General features: G+C 47.4%; 1 protein-coding gene across 5 annotated transcripts in view; it reads left to right on the forward strand.

The window, feature by feature from the left end:
• LOC115093864 (aldehyde oxidase-like) overlaps positions 1-12,559 on the forward strand; it is a 241,379-nt gene that overhangs the window by 139,814 nt on the left and 89,006 nt on the right. For all 5 annotated transcript variants that reach the window (XR_003857428.1, XM_029606215.1, XM_029606213.1 and 2 more), the window contains exon 21: positions 4,865-4,989. Coding sequence is in view for 4 of the 5 variants with exons in the window: in XM_029606215.1 (XP_029462075.1) it covers positions 4,865-4,989 (125 nt within the window). In the remaining variant the exon portion in view is untranslated. The remainder of the gene's footprint in view (positions 1-4,864; positions 4,990-12,559) is intronic.

Consider the following 12,559-nt stretch of genomic DNA (forward strand, 5'->3'; position numbering starts at 1 on the left):
CCCGCTTCTGCTCCTCCACTCCGTTGGATTGATTCTTTGGCTTCTGACCTTCGGACCTTCAGTGATTCTCTGGCGTTGATTTGGATTGGCTTTGGACCCTTCTCCTGTGTTGCTCCTGGACTGGCTTCGGACCACTCTCCCGTCTGTTCCTGGACCAGCTCTCAACCTCTCTTTAGACTTCGACCCTTGGACCGGCTTAGGACTATCCTTCGATTTCTACTCCCGGACTGATTACGACCTGCTGGAGGCGCCAGCTGTCTGGAACCTACGACCTGCAGGAGGCGCCTGCATCCAGACTATCTTCAGTCTCCAGGGAGTCTCATAAGTCCCAGCAGCCGGGTCCCTATGGGCTCCTCCTGGGGGGATCACGAGCTTTCAGGGTGAAGCCTTCATTCAACGTCTACATCATCAGGCCTTGCCATCCGACGATAGAGACTGAAGAGGGTTGACTCCCTTTTTGGTAGCGCTGACTCTACCTCGGAACAGGGGTCCACTTTCTGATTCATAACATTCAGTCCCCAGAGAGAGGCCCTGGATGCCTTCCTAATGTTGTGGAGTGAGAGCATAGTATATGCTTTTCCACCACTTCTACTCATTGCCCGCACGATTCAAAAATTCATCTGGGATTGAGCCAGAATGATACTGATAACCTCAGCATGGCCCAGACAACTTTGGTATGCTTATCTGGTTCATTTTTCTGTCAAACCACTTGTCGCACTTGGAGATGACCCCTGCCTCTTGACGCAGTGAGGGGGCAACTGCTACACTCAATGCTATCATCTCTTCATCTGATGGCATGGAGGTTGAATGCACAGTATTGAATCTTCAGCACACAAACCTTCAACCTGGCATAATTACTCCTTCAAATGGGACTGTTATGCCAACTGGTGTTCCTCACATGGAATAGACCCTTTTTCTTGTGAACCAAAGGTACTACTAGACTACTTGCTTCACCTATCCCTGTCAGGACTGTCAACTTCATCAGTCCGAGTTCATCTAAGTGCCATAGCAGTGTATCATGTATATGAAGATGGCCATCCTGTTTCTATTCACACTTTGATATCAAAGTTCATTAAAGGGCTGATACGATTGTATCCACTGGTCACAAAGGCTCTGGTGCCCTGGGACATTAATGTAGTGCTCTTACAGCCCTTACAAAACCCCTGTTCGAACCTTCCTTAAATACATGACATGGAAGGTCCTATTTCTCATTGCAGTGACTTCAGCATGCTAGGTGAGTCAATTACAAGCACTCGTTCACCTTTCTCCTTACTTGCAGTTCTATCATGACAAGTTGGTATTACGGATACATCCAAAGTGTCTTACAAAGGTGATAATCCACTTTTTATTTTGATCAGTCTATCACGTTCCCCGCCTTTATTCCTAAACCTCATGCCCATGAGGGTGAGAAACTCCTACATACACTTGATTGCAAAAGTGCTTTGGTGTTCTACAAGCACCATACACAAACATGCATAAAGACACCTCAGCATTTTGTTTCCTATGACCCTAACAGGCTTGGAGTAGCCATTTCAAAGAGGACTCTATCAAATTGGATAACCAACTACATCCAACACTGCTGTACAGCAGCTGCTCCTAGATCTTGCTGGCCCAGTGAGACAGCATCATATTTGCTTATTGTAAACAGTGTTTTCTGTACATAGTAGGATGAGTTAGTCATGAGATGCCCCCTCTCCTCCCTGGACAGTAGACTCTTAAAGCTACAGAAACGTTTGGAATGGACTGAGGGGATGCTGATGACACTCGCAAGTGGGAACTTCCATGCATGGCTCAGTGAAGGAAAAGCTCTGATATTTTGAGAGACAGTTTCTGTCCATTGCAGCCAGGGTCACACTACCACAGATCATGGCTAATTCAGCCCTGCTTATCCACAGAAAAATAGTAATTATTTATCTCTCCTCTCAACTTACTTAATCTAATCATTGGAACAGCAATCATCAGAGAGGAGCCATGTACCAGCACTCCTTCTGGAAACCTGCAATCATGGACCTTAAATTGAACACTAGGTGTCACTTTTGTGTGGTGGCTAAGAATCTTATTTGTTTAATTATATTTATATTCCTAAATCCCATAACAACCACCACTTCCATCAAAGGGATTGTGAATGCTGCTGTGATGGAGTGACTCTATTCCCCTCCTTAGCCTGTGCGGGACCAGGCATTTAGCCTGGTCCACCGTAAATTCTACAGAGAGAGCTCTATGGCTAGGACCCTACTGGGAGGGGGATAAAAGTATCAGCCCAGCTGGGATCAAGGGACCCCCACGTCTCCAGGAGTAGGAACTCCTGACCCTCTCTGGGACGTTTGTGTTGTAAGATTACTGCAAAGGTAGGCAGTTATTGGTGATATTGTTTTGCTGGTAATAGTAATAAAGGTTGCAATTGCATAGGAAAGGCTGGAGTTAGCATAACTCCTGCTATAGCCCACACGATTTTGCTCAGTCATCTTCACATATGGTATCAGGCAGGGATTTTTTCCCTCTGCAAAGCACATAGAAAACCCAGTCTCCAGGGAGGACTGTGAAAGAAAGTTTGTTCTGTGTATGGCCTGCAAAGAGGTTTGGCAGCAAGGCAGTGCTCTTAGAAGTCTGCACAAGAGCACACAGAAGTAAAGCAGAAAAGAAAAAATGTTTGTGTAACCCTGCCTAAGAAAAGGAGCTAGGACAGAAGATAACTGCTGCTAGGGCTGCAGAGCACTGAACTTTAAAGCTTGCTGGCTCAAAGAAGAGCACACAAGAACAAAAAGGAGGACATCGCCTTTAAAACAGAGAGTGGTCAGTGGGGCCTAGGGGGAAGTTGGTTTAGGTGTACAGCAGGCAAAGGAGACAAGCTGTGCCTGGAGTTAGGGCTCTTACTCTGTGAAGTTAGTGCTAGATAAGCAGGAGGGGTTTTTTTCTTTTCTTTTTTTTTTACCTTTATACAGAAGGAAAAAAAGAGAGAAAAAAGTGGTACAGAGAAATGGTGGATTTGGCAGGGCGTGGTCCCTGCAGCAAGTGAAACTACTAGTGTCTGCACAGTTTGGCCGGCTCAGCACTAGAATTAAAAATGGGTGCCTGCCTTCAAATTTTTCTGGAAGGGCAAAGGCAGTTACAGGAAAGCTTCATAAGGAGCCAGTTTTTCTGTGCTAAGGATAAAAAGAAACTAGAAGTACAGTTTGCTCTCATAGCCTCCTGTGCAGAGAATAGCTTGCATTGCCTGGAAGCAGGGGAAGTGCAGCAACCTTGTGAGTCACCTGATTCAGGTTGTTTTCTCCATGAACACACAGACTGGAAGATACCTAAAGAAGAAAGGATAGCTTGACCAAGGCTGACCAGGTTTATATCAGAGAGTGGCCTAACAAAGGTGATACAGGAAGCCTTGGCTATAGGCCAGAGAGAAACACTGACAATAGCCCAGAGAGAATACCACTATATCTGAAGCCAGAACAGACCCTGAGTGGCCAGAACCCACAGAGTGGAAGGCAATTGACCAGGAGGAATCCCAATGGAATACTCCTGCATGACTGTGTCTGAGGGACCAAAACGCTCATGATGGAGCTTCATAGCCTCACCTGGAAGAGACAAAACAGAGTGCTCAGAAGGGGGCAATACTAAATGGTCTTCTGGATGCAGCACTGATTGGCCTTTGGAAGGCAGCATGGAGGAGCCAGATCACAGTGCAGTAGACAGGCTTGAGAGAGATGCTGTAGGCTGGCCAGATAGAAGTACTGCAGAGGAGCTGGCAAGAGGTGCTGCTGAGAAACCAGCAAGAAGTACTGCCGAGGAACCAGTGAGGGGCACTGCCGAGGAGTCAGCAAGTGCTGTTGTGGAATGGCCAGAGTGCGGTGATAGTGACAGTGCAGAGGAGGCAAAAGACGCCGGAGAGAAGAGTGGACAGTACTCTCAACAAGTGCATGAGAAACCATCTTGGGAATGCCCACATGAAGTCCAAGGAGTCCAGCCAGGGAAGAAGTGGAACCCAAAGCCAGCAAGGGGCTCAGTTAAAGGACTGGGGACAGACACTGGGCGAAGGGCACAGTGGATAGTGGGAATAGTGCTATCTTGGGTAACCCTAATAGATGGGTAAGCATGATGCTAGAACTCTAACCTCAAGCCTAGATGGAGAGAGGCCAGATAAAGGGGAGTGGGACTGTGAGAATTCCCTGGATGGGATCCAGGGGGAGTGAAAATGCTTGGATCAACAGGTCCAAACTGAAGGGTGCGGTATGTGATGGAGTGACCCTATTTCCCCTCTTTAACCTGTGCGGGACCAGGCATTTAACCTGGTCCTCCTTAAATTCTACAGAAAGAGAGAGCTCTGTGGGCAGGACCCTGCTAGGAGGGGCATAAAAGTATAAGCCCAGATGGGATCAAGGGCCCCCCCCCCCCAGGTTTCCAGGAGTAGGAGCTTCTGATCCTCTCTGAGAAGTTTGTGTTGTAAGATTACTGCAAAGGTAGGCAATTATTGTGGATATTGTTTTGCTGGTATTAGTCATAAAGGTTGAAATTGCATAGGAAAGGCTGGAGTCAGCATGGTTCCTACTCCAGCCCACAAGATTTTGCTCAGTCATCCTCACAGATGCCTCCACAACATGCACATCTCTGGCAAACCCGGGGAGCAGAATCTGGGCCCAAGAATCAAATGTGGATCTTTTGCACAGAAAAGTGCAGCAATGCTTCTAGTCACTTGTTCGTCCCCTAATTGTATTTTTTAATGGGAAAACTTGACAAGCATGATCAAAACTGTTCAAGAATGCCCTCACGCTTGTGAACCTCTAACCTTTGATGACATACTGCTTATCTTTCCCCCATGTACCTTCTGAATGAGCATCATCTGTGGAATTGCTTGTGTTTATAATTGGAATAGGTGAGATTTATATTGGTGGACAAGAACATTTTTATATGGAGACTCAAAGCATACGGGTTGTTCCAAAAGGAGAAGACAATGAAATGGATGTTTACCTATCATCACAGTATCCAAAACATGCACAGGTAAAAACAGAATGTTTTCTGATGACTGTGGCATAAACATGACCAAAATTAGTTCCCCACTCTTTATAGTTAAAGAATGGTTTTAAATGGTTAATGTTGCAGCCAGATATATGCAGTACGGCCAATTGACCCAGATGTTAGGCCAGTGCCAGCTTTCTGACATCCCTGCTTGATGCATTTTGGTAGGATTACCAGAAGTCTGGAGTTTTTTCTCGAAATGTCCCCTTTTTTTAAGAAGCATCCAGGGGAACATCCAGGTGGGGTTTCATCAGCTCTCCACTATAGAACAGTTCTTTTTTTTAGCAATCATATGGGCATACTTGAAATGCTTCTATCTCCTAAGCTGCTGCTTTTGCCTCTTCCTGTTGCCTATTAGCTATTAAAACAATGCTTAACCAATAGGTTATGAGAGGATTCGTGGGAGCAACAGAGCAGCAGAAACCTTCTTATCTGCACATGTGCTTTTCGAGTCAGGATTGGAATACTATGATTGATAAGAACAATGGTAGTGTCCTGTGCAGCCCATCCTCTCCTAGGCTGCTGCCATTGAAAGGAGTGGCAGCAGCAGTTTATGGAGCTCATCCCATGTCAGGCCATTGGAATGAGCAACAGCAAGGCCCATGTGGCCAGATCCCTGCCAAGGTGTGTTTTCATGTCCCAAAACCAAAAAAATCCAACTTTAATTGCTCAGTCATTGGACACAGAAAATATATTAATTGAATGTCATTTGTGAACATCCAGAAAAAAAAAAGGCTTTGTGGAACCTCTCTTACTATTTTGATATGCAGAACAAGAAAAAAATGATTTTTTTTGGTTGTGCAAATATTCTGTATTGCTATATACAGAGGGTAATTTTCAATAGTCTGTGTAGGTCAGCAGGTCTAAGGTTAGCAGCAGTATTTTATAAACTGTATGATGGGAGCCGCACAGTTCATAAAATATCGTGGATCTTTGCCCTTAAAGTATGCGCATATGTTTCAGGTCACAAACATATTTGAAATTCAGGAAATCACATGTTTTCCCCACCCATTTTATAAAACTATATGCAAATATTTTATGCATGTAATAATTGTAAACTGTGCATGCAATAATCCCAAGTTATACGTGGAGGCAGGAATTTTATAAAGAATGTGCATACCCTGCTTATGAAAATACTTACTTGTGTGCAAACTTGGAATAACCAATTCACCCAGACTCTCCAACACTCTCCAACACAACGGTCATCCTGACCGACACCACTTAAACCAGACCTCCTACTGGAAAACTGCAGACAAAAAGCAAGTGCAATTTCAGGTGTAAAAGCATATGGACAAGTTCAGTAATGTATACTCCCTCAGAACATCTTAAAGGACCGGCTATGGCTATCTGTACTGGTCCTCCTTAACTCACTACCCAGCAAGGGATTCTGGGTTAGGGTGGATCACTACAAGCAGGGATAAGAGGCCAGGGACCAAGGGATGAGAGAGGCCCCAGAGAGAGAGAGACTGAAGCCTTGAGATAATGAGCTGTAAGATACAGTTGTTTTGTTGAACTACACAAACCAGCTAAGTTGTTTTGTTTATTATTGTTCATCAATAAAAACGCTTATAAAGGCTTTTGCCTGGAGTCTATTCGCTGACCGCTCAGCATTACAGCATCTATACCACTTACAAAATAGTAACTTCTTTAATGGCCACCAGACCAGTCCAGACAGATGGGTTTATCTCCCCTACTAGAAGATTTAAAAAAGCTTTACTGTACATGACGGCATTTAAGGTACTATGCCAAGTGCAGTCTCTCACTATCTCTGTCTCCAATAGATGGTAGGGGTATCTAACCTGCAGTCGGCTGTTCTGGTGGTCAAATTGTTTCCAGGAGTCGTGAGGTCCTATGAGTTAGGACACAAAATGACTGCTGAGCCTGCGCTGCCTGGATCTCCTGCAGAAAGCCCAGGATCTAACTTTAGCAAACTTTTGGGAATGGCCTTTTTGCCCTCGGGAAATGAAGGGGCTTTCCCCAATTGCTCCTCTCCACCTCCCATGCATGATCCACAGAGGCCCAAGGCCTGTGCCTTGCCCCACTCACGGCACATTTCTTCCCATGTTCAATGGGAGCGGCCATCATGTCAGTGCTGCGTGGCCCCAAGCATCATTGTCCCTCATTCCCTTGCCTCGCCTCTTTCCTCTTGAGCTGCTTCTTTCTCTGGATCTTGTTGATGCTTTATCAGGAAAGTTATTTTTTTTGCTTGTTTTCAGTAAAGTTTAGTTTAGGAAAAAAAAAAAAGGACAACGGTGCTTGGGGCCCAGAGCAAGGGAATGTATGCAACTCTGGCAACAGTCTTCTTGCAGTGCGGGTAGTCAGACAGGCTGCATTCTTTGTTCCTCTGACCCAAGCAGTGCTGACATGATGGCCGCTCTTATTGAAGATGGGAAGAAATGTGCCGTGTGTAGGGCTTGGGGCTTGGTGCATGGCAATCCAGGCCTCTGGCCTCTGTGGGTCATGCATGGGAGGTAAAGAGGGTCACTTGGGGAAAGCCCCTTCATTTCCTGAGGACAAACAAAGGCCATTCTCAAAAAGTCACTAAAGTCAGATCGTGGGCTTTCTGCAGGAGATCCAGGCAGAGCCGGCTCAGCAGCCATTTTGTGTCCTCCCAAATCAGATGGAGATGGCAGGGAGGCCTAATTTGACACACTGATCCTAGCTCCAATGGAAGGGAGTATAAGTACACAATGAGGGGAAACACCTTCAACCTCACCTTTACCAAATTGGGTAGAACAGGCTTCTTTAGAGTCCTTTTCTCCAGAATTTGTCATCTTAATGCACAAGGCTTTTTTTTTAAAGAAAGGTTTCGGTTCTAACAGTTCTGGAGCTCAAGGGTCTCCTTTGGCGTTTTCTTTAATTCTCCCTTGCCCTAAGCAGATTCTGCTGGACATGGACATGGATTTTGATCCAGATTCAGTGGCCTCAGGAGAAGAATTTCTTGAGTAAGTTCCTGGGGGAGTTCCAGAGGCATTGGAAGAAGGGGAAATCCATGTAGCAGAGAGAGAATAATCTGAAAGTGGTCCATCTCTTTAAGAGTGAAGACTTGACCACCATGGTTACTCAGGCTCTAGCAGAGTTGAGTAGCAAAGAGCTGTGCCTGAACAGGAAGGAGAAGATCCTATTTTGGAGGAGCTTAGAGTGCCTACAAAATCCTTTCCTTTTCACAGGAAAGCTAAAGTTTTAGAGATCCATATTCAGAAGCACTTAGCCAGAATACTGAGAAGTTGTCTAGCTAAATGAAGATTTGGGCACTTATCTGGCTAGAATTTAGCTGGATAAGTTAGGAGCATTCTGGGGGCATAACTAGGAGGAGTTCAGTTAGCCAGATAACTTATTCGTCTAACTCCAATATTCAGAATTAGCCAGATAACTTAGCCAGCTAACTCTGGTTGGCTCATAGACCTGTCCTAAAGTTAGCCGGATAAACTTATTCGGCTAACTTTAAGATGGCCAGATATATTCAGTGGCACAGCCAAGCTGCTGAATATATAAGCAGAGTTAGCTGGATACATGTATCAGACTATCTTGCTGAACTGCACAATGGATGAATATAGAGCTTCTAGTCTCCTAGGAATGGGTTATACTGGAAGCAGAGCTAAAAATTGACAGGGCCATGTCTGCCCGAGGAGACCTTAGAGCAATTAAAATTGCCTAAAATGAATGCCTTAGTATTCGCTGTCCTGTTAAGGGGTGTGTGACTCTCAAGGATGCACAAGACAGAACAATTGATATTAATCTCAAGAGGACTTTTGAGGTCAGAGCTTTAGCATGCCAGTTGGCTGTGTGTTCTAGTGTTATAGCTCTCGTGTGTTTACGCAGGGAGCATTAGCTTCCAATGGCCATCACTGAGGAAGGTGTTTCAGAGAAGGAAGCCAAGTGGCTGGAGGCTGGTGTCATTTTAATTATAGATGCCTTATATGATTTGATTTAAACTTCTGCCCGGAGTATGGTTATTTTGGTGGTGGCTAGGCATTTACTGTGGCTGTGTAACTGGGCAGCAGATGTTTGGTCTAAATCCCAACAGGGTAATCTGCCTTTTGAAGGAAAGCTTCTCTTTGGAGAAGACTTGAGGAATTGGTCAAGATTCTAGGGGAGTCCAAGACTCATAAGTTGCCAGAGGACAAACCCAAGGGAGCTCAGAAGGCATTCCCCAGTAAGCCAAAATTTCGGGATTCAAGACACTGTTGCCAAAGAAGAACTCTTCTGCACAGAGGCAATATAGCAGGAAGTATTATGAACCACTTTGCCCACGGGTCCCCCCGTGAGCAGGCTCTGTTCACTCACCACGTTGTTGTCTTCACCGACACGGCAGGACGCCGCCGTCGGCCTGCCCTCGCGGCCCGGAGGCCGCCCTGGATCCTCTTCTGCTCCGCAGTCGGAGCCGCGGCCTTCCGGTGCCTCCCACAGGGCTGGGACCACCCCCGACGCCGATTCTCTCTTCATGGCTGGAGGCCGCAAAAGCCCCTGGCTGGGGTAGCGGCAGGAGCCGCCCCCAGGGCCTCCGGCAGTGGCTGGAGCCGCTGCTCACATTGGGCCTGCGTCCCAGGCCAGCCCTGCCTTGTCTGACGCTCCTACGCATTTACGTCGGTGCAGGCCGCTGTCCGCGGTCCTGCACAGCTCCTGCACTCTCTCTAGGCGCGCAGCCGCGTCTTCCTCTACAATTTAAAGGGCCAGACACAGGAAGTGTCTTGGCCTCACCTTTGGGACTATTTCCTGTACCAGCCCTATAAAGGGCTGCTCCGTCAGTTCTTCAGGGCCTTGCATTGACGTGGAGTCTTCACTCTGGAGGCTCCTGCCTGCCAGAGCTTGTGTAAAGTCTTCTCCTCTTCGTGGAGCTCCTCGTCTCGTCCATTGTTCCATGTCAAGTCTTTGTGCCTGAGGTCCTTGTCCAGGTGTCTTCATCCTCTACGTCTTGGTGTTCCTGCCTTCCGTGATGTTCCTTCCTACGCCATGTCTCATCTTCGCTCTTGAGCCTTCTGGTACCAGTAGGCCGGGGGTCCCTCAGATGTAGTACTCCTGAGAGGACTAGCCTGCCGGTGGACGGTTGTCCTGTGCTCCTGAGCCGTCATGCCCCGGATGTGTGTTCCTGTGCTGTCCCGCTCCCGTCGTGGTCCGTGACCAGTCTTCAAGGGCTGTGTAGGGCGCGTACTGGGACAGGGTGGTCCGCGACTCAGTCCCGCGGGTGGCCTGAGTAGGGCACCCTGAGAGACAGTGCCAATGTCCATGCCTTGTGTTGCCTATGTGGATCCCAAGTGTCTCATCCGCGATGCCGTCCGCATCGATCCCAAGTGTCTTTGTCCCTGGATGCCATTGCATCAGCCATGTGTCTTCGTCCCTGGATGCCGTTGCACCAGCCATGTGTCTTCATCCCTGGATGCCGTTGCATCAGCCATGAGTCTTCGTCCCTGGATGCCGTTGCATCAGCTATGTGTCTTCGTCCTTGGATGCCGTTGCATCAGCCATGTGGCTTCGTCTCTGGATGCCGTCGCATCACTCCATAGTCATGTCTTCATGTCAAGGCCCGTCTGCCCTCAACCTCAGGCCAGGCCTGCTGCTCCATGCTGCTCGCAGCAGGTCCGAAAGGGCCCGGAATGGTGATATAATTCAGAACTTTGGTTCAGAACTTTGGCTCATTCAGCCAGTCCCAGAATCCTCAGCTGGCTGATTCACACTGACACTGTTGAAATACAGTGACCTTCTGACCATCTTAGACTCAAGAATGTGGAAGATCTGGGAAACTTGTATGCTCTGCAAAGCCTATAATTAAAGGCCAGGTGGGCATCAATGGCAATATTTAACTCATAATACAAGGAAGCTTGGTTCTCACGAAACCAAAATACAAGCTTGTGTCTCACAGATGCCTGTCTCTACTGACAGGAGCCAGGTGAACGAAGATTCCCTAAGGTTACAGCTTTAATTAAAGTCCTGACACCAGCAACAGAATTCAGGCCTACTGTCTATTCAGAACACAGACCTACTATCTGTTTACACAACACAGAAGATCAAAAGGAGATCAGAAGAAACCAACGGCGGGAACTTCAGGCACTATTCTGTTGAAACCTCACTGGACAAGATCATTTACAGGACAAAAGGAGTATCTGGAGAGTGATGGCAAATGAGCTACACCGGGGGAAAAACTTGTCAGGGCAGTTCAGAGGATAGGTTGTCATGACCACAGCATGATGTGTCTCTGTAAATGAGTCTTTGGGCAGTCACGTAATTCTAGAAGTTTCGGCAATACTGTATGTTTAACTATAAAAGAAGGGTCACTTCCTGTATTCAATGAGATGCTGGTAGTTTTGAAAGACAAAGGGCACCCAGTATTCAGCATCTCCCAGGAATACTTATAATGTCAAATAAAATTTACTTTATACCGTTTACTGAGTCTAAGTGTTCTTGTGTGCCTGGCCCTAAGTACAGAAAATTATGTACAATGGTCGGAGGACCATTCACCTTCCAACATTCTAGGATGTTGGCCATGGGAGCTTGCCGGCCTGGCGGAGGGTAGACCGTCAGCCTAGCGGAGCCACCGTCAACCCTTGGCTCGGTCCGGAAGGTCTGGCTCGGGCTGAGGCCCATGGGCACACTAAACCACCCAGAGTATAACAGGAAGTCCAAGTCCTTTACATAAGAACATAAGATATGCCATACTGGGTCAGACCAAGGGTCCATCAAGCTCAGTATCCTGTTTCCAACAGAAGCCAATACAAGTCACAAGTACTTGGCAAGTATCCAAACATTAGATAGATCACAAGCTACTATTGCTTATTAATTACGGACATAGCAGTTTATGGATTTATCCTCTAGGAACTTATCCAAACCTTTTTTAAACCCAGTTACCCTAACTGCTGTAACCACATCCTCTGACAATGAATTCCAGAGCTTAACTATGCACTGAACTTTCTTCGAATTGTTTTTGTTATGTAGCGGGTGTTTTAGTGTGCCCTTGGGCCTCAGCCCGACCCCAGTCGGATCCAGGACTGAACCGAGGGTTGACGGCATGTTCCAGCACGGCGGGACTACGGTCTTACCCTTTGCCAAGCCTGCAAGCTCCCAGCGCCAACAACAAGATGATGTTGGTAGGGGAACAGTCCTCCGACTGTTCCGAGCCCTTTCAGACCTGCCGCTTGGATCGGCATGGAGTAGCAGGCTGGCTTGAGGATGAGGGCAGATGGAGGCCTTGACATGAAGACATGACACCAAGGCTATTGAAGACATGACACCAGGGCTGTTGAAGACATGACACCAGGGCTGATGCAAACGGTATCAAAGGCAAGACGAGGAACTTGATGAAGTTCAGATGAGACGAGAAGCTGGGCAGGAAGACATTGGCACTGTCTCTCAGGGCGCCCTACTCAGCCCACCTTCATGGGCGGACCCAATGGGCTGGTCGCGGACCACCCTGTCCCACTGCATGCCCTACACAGCCCAAGGAGGCTGGTCACAGACCACGCGGAGAGCGGGACAAGCACAGGAGAGGATCCAGTCGAGGTGGGACTCCGACGAATAAGCTGATTTCATCCGAAGCTCCACAAAGGCTGGCAGGACA

This window comes from Rhinatrema bivittatum, chromosome 6 (genome assembly GCF_901001135.1).
Source record: "Rhinatrema bivittatum chromosome 6, aRhiBiv1.1, whole genome shotgun sequence".
Classification (NCBI taxonomy): Eukaryota; Metazoa; Chordata; class Amphibia; order Gymnophiona; family Rhinatrematidae; genus Rhinatrema; species Rhinatrema bivittatum.